The following is a 19,635-nucleotide window of genomic DNA, read 5'->3' as shown; positions in this document are numbered from 1 at the left end:
ACACAGAGCTCTTCAGGTAATCGTTCGGATTTTCCTGACAGATGATCACTTCTGTTCTCCTTGAGATTCAAAGGACACATTTGTGATTCAAGCTTCCTAACAGTAATCCTCAACTGCTTCTGCTTTTTCCTGAACAACCAGGACAGGGAGGAATCCATGGGGGAGGTGGGAGGATGGTAGTGAAAGCAGCTGCTTCTTCTGTGCAAAGCAATAATGTTTCTGTTACAAGTTTAAGTGGAAGCGCTGCAAAGTGTAATCCAAACCAGAGCTTCACAAAGCTCTTTGCCAGCTCTTGCTGTAGGACATGTTACTCCTAACCACAAAATGTTCATTTACATTCAGCTTAGCTGGTGCATGACGACTTAACAAGACTAAGACAGTCCTTAGTACTGTTATCAGGAATAAAGCTGGGATCCAATATACCTCAACCCTTCAGAGCAAAAAGCCAGCTATTTAGAAATAAATCCTGCCAGAAGCTGCTCATGCCTCTTGTTACATAAGCAGGCACACATATGTATTGCTCATTTGGGACATTTTAGCCTTAGTCCTGTACAATGCAATAGAGTGGTCACGGAGAATGATTTTATCACATCTGACGAATTTCACTCAATGGGTCTTTCAGCAAAGCAATATATTTAGTATCGATACTAAAAGAAGGTGGGGGGGAAGACTGAGGTACCTACTTGCCCAAGAGTGCATTCCATGCCACCAAGAAAATCTGCATCTTTCAGTCCATTGTGATTGCTGCTAATGTCATGGACTTCAAATCGTAGCCGCTGAACCTCTTCAAAATAGAAGTCCACTGTGAATAACTTGGAGAAGATTGGATTTATACAGGTTCGAATCACTTCTGTCCTGTCAACCTGCCAAAAAAAAAATGAGAATGTGTTTCAGTGACTTCTTACTCTATCAGTAATGGGCTACAACATGAAGCAAATTGAAAGTGAACTTTAAAAAAAATTACACTTGTTATGAATGTGAATGAAGTATCCTTAAAGAGACAGTAATTTAGATATCAAATGTTGGCTTTTATTTAAAGAAGCGGTTTAATAAGCTAATTGGCTGAATTTGTGAGGCTTTACATGCAACTCAGCGACATTCTCTGTTTGTCTCTGTTGGACTAATTGTCTTTTGTAACATAACTTTTGAACATCACATCTGATCAAATCCTGGTATGAGGGGAATAGGAGCACACAGAATACCTGGTGGGTGGGAGGACATTGGGCGGCCCTGGTATGGGGGAAGGAGTGAATGGGGACACACAGAGTTCCTACCATTAGGGCAGAAGAGTGTACTGTAGGGCATGAGGGGAAGTGGGAATGAGGGTGCACGAAGAGCCACTGGCACAGAGAAGAGAACTGGGAACCCAGGTATGGGAGATAGGGGGAATGGAGGGCACACAGGATTCCCTGCCAGGGAGGAGACTGGGGTTGCATGGAATCACTGAACTAGAGGGGAATGGGAGGGTGGCACACAGGGAGCTTGGGGAAGGGGGGAGAATGGAAGGATGCGAGGAGCCCCTGGTGAGTGCAATAAGCTCTGCCTACACAAGCAACAAAGTGTGTAACCCCCTACTGTTAACAGCAGCGTTTTCATGTAAAAACGTGAGGTAGATATATAAAATTTCCTATACTCTTGGAAACGCAAAGACAATGACATATTACTCTTTATTGCTCTTGTTTTCATAAGACAGATTTCAAAAAAGAATTAGGGCCCTGTTCAACTAGGTGTAGTTCTGAGAAATAACACTTAGCCAGTACCAGAGAGCTCACAGTTTAAGCTCTAGGCAATAATGAAGGAGTGAATAAACAGACAAAGGTAAGGGGGCTAGGAGGACAACATAATGGCAGAGACAGATGTATTGCATCTGTGAGTAGCCACAATGCTCTCAGTTGTCAAACTCCGAAATGCATGAGAACATGAAACTTACTAGACACAGTAAGTGAGAGAGAGCAGTGCATGTTGAATGAAATGCAAAGAAGAAACAAACAGCATAAACAATGAAGAGTAAATTAGGGTCTACATACATCTTCACTGCAACTCCATTAACCAATAGAGCTACATCCAGGATAAAGTGGGTTTTTTTTTGTCCACTGGTAGGAACTTTTAAAAAGCTATCATTTTTATCTTTGCAGTGTTCCTTTAACCTTGACATTTGTTACTTCAGTGGATGGCTTTATATTCACAGGCTTTTTTAAAGAATAAAAGGAAGGGGACTTATTCTAAGGGGTATGTTATCACCTTTGCCTATTTCCTTCTAATTTTGTGCTCTCGTATAACAAAAATAAGAACAACACTGACTACTGCTCTTTACCCACCACTGTGTAACTTTTAACCATCACACACACAAAATCAGCAAAATCAAACACCTGATCTCAGCAGAGAAGCTATGGACTGTAAAGATATATAATACAATTAATTCTTGTAGAGCATGAAACCCAGAGTCTGGGCTTCCCAGAAGTAGTCCCTTCAGACCATGTTGAGAAGATTGGTGGAGAAGTATGGAGTGACTTACACTGCTGCTACCTAGACCAAAGGGTCTGTAGATAGATAAAGGGTTTCAGTCTTCAGCGCTGTCAGCCTAGCATTTGCAAAGCAGCAAAGTCACACAGAAAAATTAAATGGGAGAGGGGAAGAAGAAAGCTTTTCAAAGTATTCACTTGGAATTACTTGCATGAGTAAGGGTTGGAGAATTAGGCTCTTGGTGAGTAATATATAAAATGTATCCATGTTTTCCTCACTATTAAGTCATATACTGAGCGTATCGGAGGGATGCTCATTTCCATATCCCATTCCCTAAAATTGTGCAAGAAATGCTATCAGATCAAAATGTATAGCTATGTCTCCATAAGAGTTCTCAGGAAGTACTTTACACACACCTACAAATAGAGTAGCTGGTTTCTAATCTTAGAAGTAGTTTTTTGCTGCTTTTTTTTTTGGTGACACAGCAAGCAATGGAACAATTTTTATTTTCCACACTCTTTGTCACAGTCCCGAAAACTGTGGGTTTGAGTGATCTTTTGGGGTTTGGGTGATCTTTGGTAAGTTTATTAGCATGTGTGTTAGATTTTTTTATTGCTTGAATAAGTTTTCTCTGTAATGCTTTCACCTTACGGATAAATGTGCTTGCTTATGAAAATGGTGGGGTACATTAAAACTATGGGCAATTACACTATGTATAGCTTCTGAGGAGAAAGCAGAGCAGGCCTGCTTAGGCACTTTACCTTGCTGGAGAATTCACAGGATAGGCAGGGAGCTGTGCAGTCTGGAAATACCCCAGTCAGGAGGGAGAGAGATGTGTATTTCAGTCCAAGAGAAGTGATGGCTGGGGGCCGGGTGCCTAAGAGCGGGTGCCCTTGCTGGACCACAGAGGAGGAATACAGGTGCAACTGCCCTGAACTGTGACAAGGGGGGGGTCTATGGTAACACAGATTTATTGCAATGCTCTGAATTATTTGTGCTCATGAAAAGTGCCAGATTAACAACTCTGGAGACAGAAATCCTTCCTTCCTATCAATCAATAAATCAATCAAACAGTTGCACCACCACTAATACCACTGCAATATCCTCACATGGCCCTGCCAATCTACCCTGCTGCACAAAGGCGAGGGGCTCAGTCATTCTTGATCTCTTTGCTTTACATTTGCCTATAGTTTTGGGTGGACCAAACTGATTTTTTGGTGAATAAACTATTCACTGAAAAAAACCCACTCAGCTCTACTCACAACCAATCAACTGGGTTTCTTCTGAATTGAAAGTGAGCCAATCCGCTTGCAGATGAAAGGTCCTTTCACACAACCGTGCACCAACTAGTTCACTAATCCAAAACATCCTTAATTCCTTTCCTCCACCCAAAGTTTTCTTGAAAATAATATACTAAACTTATTCCTTGTACATGTATACATTATCCATCAAGTTAATGGCAAGCACATTGCTTAACCAGTTGTCCATTTCAAGGAGCCTCTCTCAGGAGTATGTAAGACTTCTACAACTAGTATCTAAAGAATCTTCTAGGGCTCTCGCTCATCTGCACTATTATGCTGCTTCAGGGATGAGGGGAAATGGTTCCCTTTCCTCTTCCTTGAGTCAGTGCAGAAAGCAGGAGGATTTAGGCCTAAGTGATCAAGGGCAGAGCTAAAAAGAGATTGTTTAAGGAAGTGCAGTGCATTCAAATGGAGGGATGTGACTGGAGACAGTAACAATAAGAATCTCAGCTCTGGTCTACACTTACCAGGTGATTTGGCGGCAGTCGACGGGAGTTACGCAAGCTACGCAGAGTAGCTTGCGTAACTCCCATCGACTGCCGTGCTTCTGTTCTGCCCGCCGTCTTCACTGCACTGCACCGCACCGACGTGAAACGCATTCCGGTCGATGTAGCACTATGCCACTTGAGGGGGTGGATTTACTGCATTGACTTCCTGATCAATTGAGTGAGTCTACACTGACCACTCAGTTGATCCAGATAAGTCGATCTGATGGTGGTGAGTTTGCCACCGTCAGTGTAGACATGCCCTCAGTGTCATTTGTGAAAGGAAAACATTTGCTTTTTCAGGCCTGCAGTTGACTGAAATCCTTCCCTTGACATAAACTGTACTGTAACAAAGCCCATCCTTCTGAATTTCCCAAACTTTCCATGTTACTAGGATGATACATCATGCCAGCATTTCAAAACATTGCATTATGCAAGAAATCTATATGGAAAGAAGCAATGTCAATAACACCACAAGCTATATAATTCTTCATGAGCTGCCAGCTCCTCTTGGCAGTCAGCATTATACAATAGCATCAACCTCATTAACCTAACTTGTCTCTTGTTCACTTTGTCAGCATATTTCATAACTATGCTGCCCCTAGCTTGGAAAGGCATAACAGTGCCCCTCAGCACAGAAACAGCATTCCTCATCACTTCCCAGCTTTGACTGTTGTGTAGCATGGCTGTGCACCATTAGACAGAAGCTGTGTTCCACGCTAGAGAAACAGCGATGGGCGAAGTGATTCCAGTATATATTTTCCAATCACTATGGAATCCTTTGGCATGAAAGGTGCTATATGAATGCAAGACTGTCATTAACAATAACTTTTGGGAAATCGGTTCTTTTCCAAGTGAAGTATTCTAGCAGGTGTGTTTAACTTCAAAATATGGAAGTTCTTTTAATGATTGCTCAACCAGCAGGAAAAGGTGAGGGAAGCTGCTTTACTGTCTCTCACATGAGTCCCAACTTTTAGCTGGTGTCACAGAATAGGCCATTTTCCTGTAACATGGCAGTGTCCAGCAGGAGACATGAGGTAAAGCTTACTTGTTTTTGGCTGCAACTGCTCACCTCAATACCTGTAGGCCCTGCTGAATTCAGGTGCTGGGACATTTCGCAACACACGCTAGACTAACTCAGCCTACAAACAGATGCCAGCCTTACAAGATGTTGACATCACTCTATGCCTCAATCCTGGTGCCATCAATAACAAAACTTTCATTGATTTCCATGGTGAAAATTCAGGCCCTGAAAGAAAACCTGTACTCATTTTGCCCAGTCCAACAGCCTAAGAGTTCAAAAGTTAAAGAAGCTCTTCTGGGCATGAATACTCTATGACAGCGGTTCCCAAACTCTACCACATTGCATACCACCAGCATAAAACGCCACCACCTGTAGGGGTGAGGGGAAGGGTAGGGGCTGGAAAGGGGGAGCGGCCGCCGCACTGCTTGGGGGCAGGGCCAGTGCTGGAGTGGCTCTTGGCCAGCCCCCCAGCAGCAGGTGGATGCGTCCATTGGGAGATGGTCTGCATACCACCGGTGGTATGTGTACCATAGTTTGGGAATCGCTGCTCTATGAAATGCATTTGCAAATAACAGATTTAATTATACGTTTCCATTTCTTTTGCTGAAGACAGCTTTTAGTCTAGCAGTAGTGTGCTGCAAACAAGTGGGCTTGTATTTAGGACTATTCTTGCTACAAAAAACAAACATTTGATCAGTTGGCTGCAAACTAACAAGAAGGCTGTGCAGCTTCTTAAAGATACCACCAATCATAGGGTCATGCCGGTGGCCTTAAGATTTGTTGGACCCTAACACTTATTCTGCCTGTAATTCTGGACTTCTATCAAGCAAAACATTGCATGTGTAAAACATTGCATGTATAACAATGTATAAAAGTGAGATGAATTTTCAAAAGAAATTAACAGCAGCTATATACATGGTTGATCCATGTCAGCAGCTCTGCCTGTTGATAAAATTTACCTCAAAGAAAACAATGCTACAGCTGCTAGCACAATCTGTCACATGTTCTTCATGCTAGCACATCTGTCACATGTTCAGGATTCACTGCTCATTTGACCCCTCTCAGTCTGAGTGCAACCCCACTAGACTTTTGAGGGTAGAATCCTGTGATTCTCACCCTCTCTGACTGGGTCCTGGGGTAAAGTGCCTTGTGTACCAACCCTGTTTGCTCAGCAGGGCCAATTGGATTCAGGTGCCCTGCAAGACTTCCCTGTGCACTTCTATTTTACCTAAAGCTTAGGCAGGCCTACTTTATCTCATGTACTGCAACCTTGCCAGGGGGGAGAGGAAGGGAGGGAGGGAGGAGGAGTCTGCATCCCTGCAGCCTTTGCCTCCCTATCTCCCCTGCTCTTCAGGTGCTGACCCTTCTAACCCCCTCAAAGTTCCTTTGTGCATTCCAACCAGGTCTGGTCAAGGATGGACTTCCAAACAGTTCTCTCTTCATTGTTCTTTAATTATCAGTGAATGTGCAACTATCAGAAGCATTTGTTCACTTTCCTGTCCACCTGCTAACCACTCCTGCAGGAATTAACCCCTGTGTAATCATATAGCAACCAACGTAAACACAATCAAACAGACAGATGAACATATAATATTCATAAAATAATACAGGCATCTCCCACTCCTTCACACCCTCCATATGAGATCCTGAGAAGTTGCAAGTATATGAGATAGAATTGTCATAATAAGAATGAGACCAGTTCAGTGGCGTAAGAATACTATGTTGCTGGTTCAATTCCTACTAGAGACAGGTCTCCCATTAAATTTGTACATTGCTTTACAATTAAAATGATATATTTTTAAAATATAAATTTTTCTTTCCATAATTTTTACTATCTAGCTTTGCACTCACTGGTCTCAGCCAGGAGCAGAGAAGGAAGGGAGAAGGAGATGGTTAAAGGGAGATCTTTCTCATCTCCCCCACAATTAACAGAGCTGGAAATGGAGGCCAATTCAAGCAAGAGAAACCAACAAGAGCTGGTTCAGACAGCTGGCACTGATGACTAACATCCCAGGCCCTAATATGATTATAGGCACAGCTTTTTCTAAGTGCCCCTGGGCTTTGGAGAGCTGGACAGCTGAGGGCATTACTTATAGAATGTGAAGTTTTTCACCTGTAGGTCATTCATTAAAATTTCACACAGGTTAGCTGCAAGTAAATATCATTATCATGGGACAGCTGTATGATGGCCTGTGTGAGCACTAAGTGGCACCTTTGTGTAGTCTCAGCAGAGAGGCCAAGAGATTAATATCTAGAGTGACTGAACTGTCTTCTTACACCTCTGGAAGAGTCTTCCAGCTTACATTTAAAACACATTGGTAGGATACTGTGGAGAAACTTGCCTTTTGGCTGATAAGGGTTATACCTTCCATTTTATTTCCAAACCTAAAGAAGAGCTCTGCGTAAGCTTGACAACTTGTCTTTGTCACCAACAGAAGTTGGTTCAATAAAAGATATTACCTCACCCAACTTGTCTCTCTAAGGTTTGTACCTATCTCATGAACAAAGAGAAAGCTTTGGTCTGCAGGATTGAAATACTGGCACCTTCCACGAGCCCTGCATTTACTTACAGATTTTAAAAAATAATGCCAGTGGAAGGGGTGAGTTGAAAATATGCAAATCCCATTAAGAAAAGACAGAATGTGGACACTGACCCTATAGCTTGCTCTTTGGAAACTTTATAAGCCTGTATCTTTTCAGCAAGACTCAGTCCATCAGTTAAACATATTTTTCTCAGTACATTTTACAGACCAGAATAAAATAAAACCATGCTAAATTTTCACTGAAAGGCATTCTAAAAATATTGATTCAATCAGGGAAATCACATTTGGCCGGGGGGTGGGGGGAGGGGATGATAAAATATATGGGGATGAAGGGGTGATATTATTTTAGGTCATTTGAATTTTAACAAGACTGATCTTATGCAAAATCCTGATACAAGTGTAAAGCAATTTACACTTTGCTTGGTGGCTCATGAGTATGTTTTTTATTAACAGTGCTTTCACACCATCTCATCTCTATTCCACAAATGAAGAGTCATTGTAAAGGTTACCCTACTTTATAGCTCTTGTTTTCATATTAATTGATTGGAAATAGTGAAGAGGAGCTAATATGTCTTTAACTCTTTCTTAGCCTAAAGATTGCAAGGCAGCACATAACAAGCTTGTTATTACTACTACAAAAGTGTTGGGCTGTAGATAGGCTGGAAATTAACTGTTCACTGTGCATGAACTCAAAATATCTATGGATAATTTATTTTACTGATTTAATATTTATACTAAGTAGCACTCAAAGGCTCAAGTCAGAACAGGGATACCCCACCGTACGAACCATTGTATAAACACGGGAAAACACAGTCTATGCCCCAAATACACAAGACAGACAATGGGATGGGAGTAAACATGTATTCTCTCTCACTTTCTGAGTGCCCAAAATGGGGCCTTGATTTACAGAAAGTGCTAAGCAGCTGTCCTCTGCAAATCTTTATAGTGTCTCAAGTTAGGCATCCAAACATTGAGGCACCAAATTGACAAGTTGCTTGAAAATTTAGGCCTAAGTTTTCAGCCTGGTTATGGGGACATGGTTAGGTTGCATCTTTGTAACCAAGTCCATGGACACGTCCCCAGATTCTATTGCAGCTGCTAGAGTATATGGGACTTTAGTCTAACCTGACAAACTGTTCAGTCACTCACTGAGGAGAAATAACCACCTCATTCATCTGGGCACAAAGCTCTCTTCTGTCCTGTCCAAGTTTTCACCACCTCTTCTCCAGCAGAGCTCAGAATGTTAAATGTAACAATAATATATTACATACATTCCCATATTACATGTAAAAATTTCTAGAAGAGGCTAATACTATCTCACAGAGGGGAGAAAATAAATACTTTTCACTCTGCAGGCCATTTAATCAGCCTCTGCTGAGAAGGCCTGAACTTATGCTGAGCTGACGCTCTAGCATAATCATTAGTTGCCTGATAATCTAAGGAGGCATAGTGCCTTTCAAGTGTATTCAACTGTTCTGTAACTATCTCTTTGTAGTTCGCTGGAATACCCAAGGTATTCTAGCTGCTGTAAGAAGCATTACACTTATTATAGCATAAGATCGATAGATGGAAAAAAATCTGGTATTATGCAGTTCTAATATAAAGAGAAGGATCTGAAAAGAAAACACAAAAGACTGCAGTTTTTGTGCCTTTTGCCTTACTCAGAAAAAATGTTTGTTTGTTTTTTTTAATTGTTATGCTATCTCCATTCTACACAGTTAGCCCAGAAGTTACTATTGACTTGCCACTCTTGTGAGTCTAACTCAGCTTAGATGTTTCTACAGACTTTTCAATATTTTTGTGAGTTTGCTGTTCAGTGAAAATGCCACAGATTTTCTTTTTAACACCTTAATAGCAGAAAAGATCTACTTCAGAGACCCCGGTTTTACAATGAAGGCCTTGTCTCATCTTTATTGTCATTTTTTCTGTATCTATTATGACCCTAGGGGTGAAATTCTGGCCCTGTTGAGATATTATGAGTTTTGCAATGGACTAAAATAGAGCCAGGTTTTTCACCCTAAGAATTTTAAGTAAGCCTAGTATTTCCTCACATTCACAAAATTACCTCACACATACAGTCATCTAGAACTAGTTCTCTGCAAGTTAAACTGCAGATTTTCTTCTGCCACTTCACACTGTGCTTCAAAACAGGTGTTGTGGGAATAAGTACAATGGGTTACGGAACACGTCTAGCAAGTTACAAGACGCTTATAAAATCCACTTAATCAGAAAACCAACTACAGAACAAGAGCAGGTTTGCAACTGCCTTCTCGAAATTGTTTTAATTATTAAAGATATAATAATTATTAATAATTGTTATAGAATAATAGCACCTAGAAGCCACAACTGAGATCAGATCCCCATTGTGCTAAGTACCATACAAACACACATGAAAAAAACTAAAACTATAGTGATGGAGGTCATGTATGTAGCTATATTGATCAATGTACACAATCACGCTTGCATCAGAGCTTGTACGTCCTTTCTGTATAGATTATCACTTAGCCAAGCCAGATGGCCATGTGATAGTCATGCTCACTGGCACCTGAAGATGTATTTTGTTGAAGTAGTTTACAATAAAGTGTCTGCATTAGATGCCATGCTCTGACTCTGGGGCCATTTTCTTTCAATACTTACAGCTAACAAAATTCCTTCAAGGAATCCATAAACAAACAAACAAACAAAAACCAAAAAAAAAGTGTGTGGGGGGAGGAGAAGACAGAAAATAGTGGGGCCAGATTCTGCCCACAGTCACGCTTGTGTAAGCCCACTGAAACTGTCTAGATGTGACTGAGGGTAGAATATGTTCCAGTGTGTTATGCCTCCAGCACAGACAGATGCAGATAAAATCTCATCAGTAACATGATCAAGAAAATGATCAGAGAACCAAGGAGACTGTGGAACAGTTCTTCAAACACAGCAAATATTTTAATCTGCTGGCCTTTAGTCCAATCCATACAATAGCTAACAATTATCATTCCAGCCAAAGCAGACCATAGGGTTTGTGGTGGTAGGTAGAGGCCTCTAAATCCCAGGACTATTTGAATTAAATGAAGGCATTCCTTCCAAGAGAAGAACAAAACTAAAGAAAATAGCTGGTGCATGCAGATTAGATGTGTGTACTCATAAGTGTGTTAATTTAATGCTCATTTTTAATTAGTCTTTTACGTTTCTACAACAGCGGTAAAGTAGGTGGGGTTCCAAACAAACCCTCAAAAGTCCAAACTTAGCTACTTCCCAGGGTTTTATTAATAACGCCAATAAGAAAAACAAACTTAGGTCTAAATGCTCCCCCCAAATTTGGCTGTTCTTTGACTTCCCCGGAGGCACTAGCTTTGCCAATCATTAGTTCCCTCTGCTCCAGAGAGAGAATCCAAATCCACTTAGGTCCTCATTGAAACTCACAAGATCTGCCTGCCAGTGTGAGTCAGCAGTATCTATTTTGCATCTTTATGTAGGTTTTCTAGCACTGGAAGATCTTAGAGTGACTCAGCAAAGAAGCTTCTGACTTCTTATGCAGTCTTGGGATCTACACAGTATTAATTCTTAAAGTGCCTTTCAGCAGCGTTATTGTAATTATGCATTACTTTGTTTTTGACTCAGTTGAAATGTATTGTAATCAAATCCTCCTGAATCCCTTGTGCCCGCAGAAAAAAATATATTTTTAAAACTAAGGGCACATCTGTCTGGTAACCTGTACATCCTAGTGAATTTGTTCATGGTATATAGTATAAATTATCTGAGTTTCCTATCTAGAACAGTTAAGATGAACTGAGAAAGCTATAGCAAATTACAACAATGCACTGGCATGTAACGTGTGAATGGTGCCTGCCTGAATGAATTATAGTTCAAATGGAGTGTTATATATAATTTAAAGTAGTTCTTTGTGAGTGAAGCCATTGTGACCTGGTGGCGAGCATAAGGATCGGTATCAGTGGGAGTTTCTATGCTAGTTACATGCCATAATTTCAGTCTTGGCAGGGTGAATTTTCAAAGATGCCTAAGGGCACCTAACTGCCCTCTGTACCTTTGAAAATCTCTTCCTGCTCCATACACAGCTGTTGTAAACTGACACAGCTCCACTGATTTCTATGACAACTTACCCCAGCTAAGAACCTGTCCGCCTGTGTTAATACCTGCATCAAATCAATGAGCAGGCCGCGTGTGAACTTGATGTTTCAGAAAGACTGAGCTGAGTGCTGGTCTCAATAATAAAAGTACGGTACCTTCTCTTCAACCAGCCTGCCTCCTGACTGTTCATTAAACTCAGCAGGAGAGTAGCAGTGATTATGATATTCTGCCACAGCTTGTTTATACTGTACTTGTAATTGGGGCTTGTACTTAATGAACTCTAGTAAGAAACTTAAGTAAATATCTAAAATTATAAAATTGATATCACTGGCAATTGTGGGTGCTCAACACATCGCAGAACTGGATCCACTGTGCTCTAATAAAAACTCTACATTGAAGAACATCTGGTTGCTGCTATGAGCAAAACATTTTGTTCAGCATGTGTTACACAATGCCTTCTCAAAGCTTGTTAATGAACATTGATCCCACTGTAAGTCTTGTATAAAAACATCATCATAATCACTTTATAGCAGGAGTGGCTAAAATATATATATATGTAATGAGTACTCAGAAGGCAGAATGCTGGACAGAAAGCGTACTAGTTTTATTAACTGCACGAGCACTCTTTTCAGATGGAGTCTGATGGGGTTTCTGGAAATGTCTAGCTCACTCTAGGTATGCTTAGAAACTGAACCCAGTCTGTACCATAGGCACTTCCACACTAAAATTACATCATCTCATTTGCACACTCACTGGGACACTAATGAAAGCTGAGGATGCTCATCAACTTACAGGATAAGGTTTTCTGACACTCCACTCCCCCCCCCCCCGCACCCCCCTCGTGCGCATATAATTTTTTCAGCTGTGTGTGTCTGTCTTTCAACTAATATTCTTGGATGCCCCCTCAGGCTGCATGAATTACACAACATAAAAACCAAGTGCTTGGGACTGATGCTAGTCCTTAAATACACAACATTTTAAATGAAGATCATATGTTCAACACAACATTTAGTATTGCTTATTTTTGACATGACAACATTTGATGTGTCAGGCTTCAATCCAATATCCTCTCCGTTTATATGCTCTCCCCACCCTCCACCCTCTGCTTGTCTTTATTACACATTGATTCTTTGCAGGGGACAAGTGTGGTGTCCCATGGCATCCTTCCAGATGGTGATCTGCTGGAGGTATAATGTCTTGCACTACATATTTCCTGTTCTATTAGCCACAATAACAAATTATCAGCACAGTGGTCGACAGGATCTGCAATCCAGGGCAGAGCTCTATGTGAGGCAGACATTTGTGGGTTCGTTATAAATAGGGTATTTTAATCTACAGTCTTTCCCAAGACTTAAGAATGCTCCCTGGGGTTGTGGTTCTTGATTGACAGAGCTTTCAATTTCATTTTTATTAGGCTGCACATTACAATACTTGCAGTCAATGGTTGTGTGAGAGAGGCAATTTTGCTCTTTATTTCTGTGCCAAACAGGGCAGATTTTTAACAATACACGGACTATTTTTTTTTCCACAAACACATTATCAATGGACTATTTTCTGACAAGCTAAATATTTCAAGGTACGGATTTAATACAGAGGCACACTAAAGTCAAAATGAAAAAGTCACAGGGTGCTTTTTGTACCCAGCACTAAGCTCTTTATGGGACAGAAAATTCCTGCTCAGATGCTGACGTGCTCCAGCTGGACTCTTCAGGGTTTGGCTTGATTCTTTTTACTTTTTTAAAATTTCTACTTTCACCTGGCTATTTGTTTATTCACTACATAAACCAAACAGGATTAGAAGTGTGCCAAATGCTTGGAAGCACCTCTTTTCCAGCTTCCATCATCAGGGAACCTTAGTTTTACAGCCAGAATAATGCACTTGCCATTAAGGGTATGTCTTCATTGCACAGTTATCTCAAGTGACTGGCACCCACGTTAGCCTGTGCCAGGTGTGAGCCACTATGCTGCAAATCCCTACCTGAGCTGCTGTGTCCTCACTGGTGCTGCACTCCCCTGTGTGTTGCTAGGACTTCTGGGGGAATATCCCATGGTTCTTAGCACTGCAGTAGGATGAACAACTCTGATTCTTTCTCAGTGAGTTGTGGGAGAACTTGTCAATCCTTCTGAGCACAAAGAAGGTGTTGTGGGAACGCATTAGAGTAATACTGGCATTCAAGGGATTTAGTTTGCGTCTAAACTACAAAGTGGGCACCAGCGTGAGTGAGAGCAACACCTGAACTCTAACCTGTACCCTCTTCTGGACTAACTAGCCCAGATTTAAAGCACCAAATTCAGGAGAGAAGGTTTGTGCGTGAATGGGAAGCAAGTTACGGAAAATACCTGAGTAAACGTTTGAGTTAAATCAGCAGTGAAGACATACCTCATATGCCATTGGAACAATGGAGTACAAAGTGGCCAATTAAACTATTCCAAAGTGAATATCAGAGAGCCCTAGGTATACCTTCAACCACTTCCTGCTTCTGCTATTTAAACTGGTATATTTCAGAATCATTTCTTAGTATCACTATCAGCTGTGGCTCGGTTCTAGGTAATCCTTTCACACTGGAAGTGGGATTTGCATGAAAATGCAGTGAGGATGTGACATTTCTCAGATTGCTTTACATCTACTTTACAGAACGCGGCCTGTCCGACAAAAGTTCGGTGGCTGTCTAAGGATTCCTAGTCTACATCAATGCTTAGAGGGCTTACCTCTGCATTGTATTTTAAAATAGTTCTCCGCAATCATTTGGCTCATTTGCTGGGCTGTATTACACAACTGTTCCAGAGGCAGGCGCTGCTTATAACTGGGTGTAAATTGTACCATTCTGAGCACCTCTCACTGGGTAAAAATATGTACCTGACAAAGTCACGGGCTTTTGAAAAAAAAGCTTAATAAGAAAGAGTGAAATTGTTAGATGATCCTTGACTGACTGGGCATTAGTGCGACTACATTACACTGAATGAGGAACCACACTAGGTCAGTAACTGACTAATTAATCGACTATAAATAGTGATTCAGTAATTTATTTATACTGATAAAGTTTTTTTTTTAATTTATACACTTGGGTAACTGAAGTGTAACTAATATGGATTCTCATATGGGTTTATGAATCATGTCAATTGATACAGGCGCAGTCAGGCTGTCAGCTTAAGAAATTCATCTGCTAATGATACGCTCACAATTAAAGATTTATTAATTCACTTCCAATGTCATAATTCAAATGTTAAATCAATGATGTCACTGATGCATTAAAAACAGGGAAACAAAGCATACAGTTATGTGGCACGTACTATACAGCACCATGGTCTCCCAAACTCCCATTCCGCTGACCAAGGCTTGAGTCAAAATCCATTGAGGTCAATGGGAGTCTTTCCACTGACTTCAATGAGCTTTGGATCAGGCCCTGAAATGATTGTTCAGAAAAATCCACTTTTCAAATATACTTTGTCTACTCCAGCCCCCAACATCCTTAGCTGCTGTTTTTTGTTTCACATTGAAACTGAAATCCTAACAAGACCACCAATTAGGCCTCATATGCTTACACAACAGCTGCATAAAGCCCTGATCCAGTTCCCATGGAAAGTAGTGGGAGCATTTCCACAGACTACAGTGGCAGTTAGAATCAGGCCCAAGGGTCAGCCCAATGATGCATGCCAACAGATCATGTATGCTGCCATTCATGCATGTAGCTCACCAGGTAGTAATAGAAAATATCAGAATCTCACACAGAAAATCATCCTGCATGTGAACCTTGTGGTTGTTCATTGTGTATTGATTTTGGGTTGAAAAAGGTGAAATTATCCACACCTTATATAATTAACCATTTTTTTTCTTTCGAAAACCAAGTTTGTGCATGCAAAGCCTTGAAATCAGGTCTCACATACGATGGCTTTGCCAGTAAGAAGTCAATATTTACCAAGCATTTCCACACTGTGGTTATCTGAGTTACCACAGTATTGCCTTACACTCCAAACAGGTGACAACTGTGGTCAGTCACATGCCACGTATTGGTCACTTTTGCTACACGTTGACTTTCTAAATGAAGACCACACTAGTTGATCCTAAGGGCAGTTTTTAGAGCTTGATTAATTGAAGCAGCCCAACCACCACCACAAATTTCCCACTAAGCATGCCATAATGCTCATCTTCGGTGGCGTAGTGATAATTTTATAAATGGTACGTTTTATACAGTACAGAAATACCTTATATGCCATCCACTGAAGTAGCCTAAGGCAAATGGGTGCCTAACTCCTTTAGACCCCTTTGGAAATCACAGCCCAGAGATTTATGGGATCATAATCCACAGGGAAAGAACTGAGAGCCTGAAGTGCATCAGGGCAAGGCTCTGAGCTCAGAGAAGAAGTTGCTTAATCTCTCAAATCTGACACACCCTTCACTAACTGACTTGAGAGATGGCAATGACCTTATGAGTGGCAACATGTTATGACAGCGTATGCAAAACTCTTAGAGGAGACAAGGTATGAATGTGCAACATTTTACAAATTTACTTGTTGCTTACGAAAATTGATATGAGCTTATGCCTGCAGCAACTAGGATCTAATGATTACATCATCAATTTATGGAACACACATTTCATTGTAACTACTTCACACAGGACATTTTATTAGTTTTGATGCAAAGGCAAACATTGATCCAGATATTATTTGGTAATAATTTAAAAGTGCTTACTCACAATAAATCTTTCTAGACTTCATGTGATTATAATTAACTTCTCATCCCTGTGGATTTTCCATTTAGTTCCAAAGTAGTTTCATTGTGCTTTAGGGACTTGCTGAATTGGGGACATGTAAATATCTAGAAGAGACTGTATTGATATAAACTTGCAGAATATTGTAGTTTCCAAATGCATTAGAGTTTTTTGCGTCGTGTTTAAGATGTTTTCTGCACTTTTTTTTGACTTTGCACTAATAAGGTTAATATATTTTAGGTATAGTGGGTTTCTAATGTCACATTCAGCAAGTTTACCAAAGGCTTTTACTCAAGTGAGTCATTTTAATATATGCCCTTTACATATCTCCTCTAAAATTCCCTCTTGCAGGGCTCTTTTTCCAAAGTCTGTTCTGAGTGTCATGATGCTTTATATTAGCAAACTGAGACACAGGTGAAAATGAGAAACGTAAATAGCGCCGAATAAAATTAATCTTTAGACCCAGCTTACTATGAAGAAATATTCCTGTTGTGATTCTGTACAAAAACTTGGGCACAGCAGAAAACAAGTTTCTAAATGCTATTCCAACTTGAAAGAGATTTACAACTACAGACTTGCCACTAATGTTTTATTTATCTTATAGTCCAAGACCCAAATAAAGAATTACAGGGGTGATGAAAGGCAGAAAGGTCTAAGTAGTAAAGACACTGCACTGGGACACATTGGATATCCAAGTTCAATTCCAGGCTTTGCCACAGATTTCCTGTGTGACCCTGCACTGATCACTTAATCTCTCTGTGCCTCAGTTCTACATCCATAAAAATGGAGAAAAAAATAATACTTCCCTTCTCTTAGTCTTTGTCTTGTCTATTTACATTGTAAGCTCTTTGGGGCAGAGACTGTCTCTATTATGTGTATATACAGCTCTAAGCACAAAGGGGCCCTGATTTTGGTTAGGGCCTCAAGAGTGCTATTGTAAAACAAGTATTAGTAATAATGATCGTAATTAATGGTGGTGATGAAAATTACCCTAACATATTCCTGTGGTACATACCAGACAGAGGAGAAAAGAATGTCTTTTGGACCACTACCAGGCATTCTTATAAAGTAACAGCAGTTAAAATAGGAACCACGTGTTGCAAGAGGAGTTGATATACGCGAAGCAACACCTTCTTGCATAACATAGAACATCTTTAGCAAATCCCAATCATCATTCAAATCTATGAACAGTGAACAAATGTGCACAATCCAGCAAACAAAAAGAAGTAGTGATTTCAGGGAATTTAGCCCAGTGCACTGGGAGCCAGCAACACTGCTGACAGCTCTCTTAGCAGCAATTATTGCTGGCACTTCTCCAACTAACTGTATTGTGGTAACAGAATTGCTTGTACTTAGCTACCATAACTTGATTCATTATGCAACTTGAGCCTGGATCCTGTAAATGATAATACATGGGCAGATTGATTCAACTGTGAGGAGTTCTACTGACTAGAGTCCACATGTGCAGGGTCAGAGGACTGGCCATTAGGACTGAAACATACTTAAGTCAATCCAAAAACTATTCAGACCAAAGCAGCATTTCTGATAGGGATAGGCCGCACTCTCTCCAGGCAGACTGTTTTAAATGTGTCAAAATGTCAATCTGCATGCTCACTGCCAGGTTCAAGTGACGGTATTCATCATCTTATGGCTGCTATGGCTGGAGAAGAACAAAGGCTGGAGAAAACGGATGACAGAGGGAGAAGAATCTGTGTGATAGAATCTGTAGAAGAACATTGTTCAGCTCAGTATCTTACTGCCATTCACGCAGGATAAAAAGACAGTAGTACAACAGAATAATTACCACAGACAAAAACTACTCAAGTCAGCTTCAAATGCATAGAAACCAAGTGAAGCAGATACTACCACAGATAAAACATGTGTCAACACAGAGAAAAATACAATACAGAAAGCATCTGGGATTCAAACAATCAGTATCTTCAGAAAGCCAACCCATTTTACATAGGAGCTAGTAACAAAATAGCTGCCTTGTCTAATAATTTATTTTCTTACTTCTTGAGAGGACAATCATTTTGTCTATCAGCAGAAGGGAGTACATTTGGTCAAGCAACTCAGATAAAATGTATGTATTCATACAAGCTGAAAATCAGGAGGAAAAAAATAAAAGCAATTAAATCACCCACTTAGATTATGAGCCATATACAGTCTTTTACCATTACATTTTTCTTCTGTCTTCTACCTTTGCTTTTATTTATTGACACGTAAAGCCTTATGTTGTAGGTCTAGTAGTTCACAGACAAGCTCTGGGAGTGAGAACTAGATTCTATTCCTGGTTCTACCGTCAGTTTCCTGTGTTAACCCTAGGCAAATCTCTTACAACCAAATTTTCAGAAGTCGCCTCGTATTTTGGATGACTCAGTTTTGAAGTACACAATTTCTGTCACCCAAGGGCTGATTTTCAGAGCTGCGGAGCACTCAAAGTTCCCACTGATTCCAACTGGAATTGTAAGAGCTCAGCACTTCTGAAGGTCAAATCTGAGGTGTCTAAAAGAAGAAGCTGAAGAGTAGCAACCTACACTTGTAGGTTTTCCCTACAAGAGAATTCATTCCTTCCAGGTCTGAGATCCATAGACTGAAGTTACGTAAAGGCTCTCTGTAGAGTCACCTGTAACTTCCACCTCAGATTTGTAGAGGTTTGTTATGGATGTTTTTTGTTTTTTTTTTAACAAAAAGGAGCAAGAAATGGATGAAGCTCCTCATGCTATATATTTTTCTGGCCTTTTCAATGTTGCCGATGTGGCATAATTTTATAACAAGTCCCATGAATTTTAGTGTTCTCCTTAAAGCCCCAACTCCTCCTGGAATCAAGAGGTTGCCTGAGAATCTCACTTTCATTATCAAAACAAAACATCCCCGTACCCCAAACCTATACATTTCTAGCCCTCATGTTTACAGAGAAAAACTTAAAAATGTGAAGCAAGTGCACCCTGAAAACTCAAAACGATAAGGCAATGAAAGATAATGCTTTTTTTTTTAAAATGCATGATTTTTTAAACCAATCCCATAATATCTCAATGT

At 40.5% G+C, this 19,635-nt stretch overlaps 1 protein-coding gene across 2 annotated transcripts in view; it reads right to left on the bottom strand.

Annotated features, from left to right (window-relative positions):
- Positions 1-19,635, bottom strand: part of CPNE4 (copine 4) — a 323,296-nt gene that overhangs the window by 147,132 nt on the left and 156,529 nt on the right. For both annotated transcript variants that reach the window (XM_067561613.1, XM_067561614.1), the window contains exon 3: positions 684-863. In XM_067561613.1, the coding sequence (XP_067417714.1) occupies positions 684-863 (180 nt within the window). The remainder of the gene's footprint in view (positions 1-683; positions 864-19,635) is intronic.

Source organism: Emydura macquarii, unplaced genomic scaffold, assembly GCF_026122565.2.
Source record: "Emydura macquarii macquarii isolate MOO-44397 ecotype Brisbane River unplaced genomic scaffold, CSIRO-AGI_Emac_v2 contig_2422, whole genome shotgun sequence".
Taxonomy (NCBI): Eukaryota; Metazoa; Chordata; order Testudines; family Chelidae; genus Emydura; species Emydura macquarii.
The sequence above is the reverse complement of the archived record's forward strand: the minus strand, read 5'-3'. Positions and strand labels throughout refer to the sequence as shown.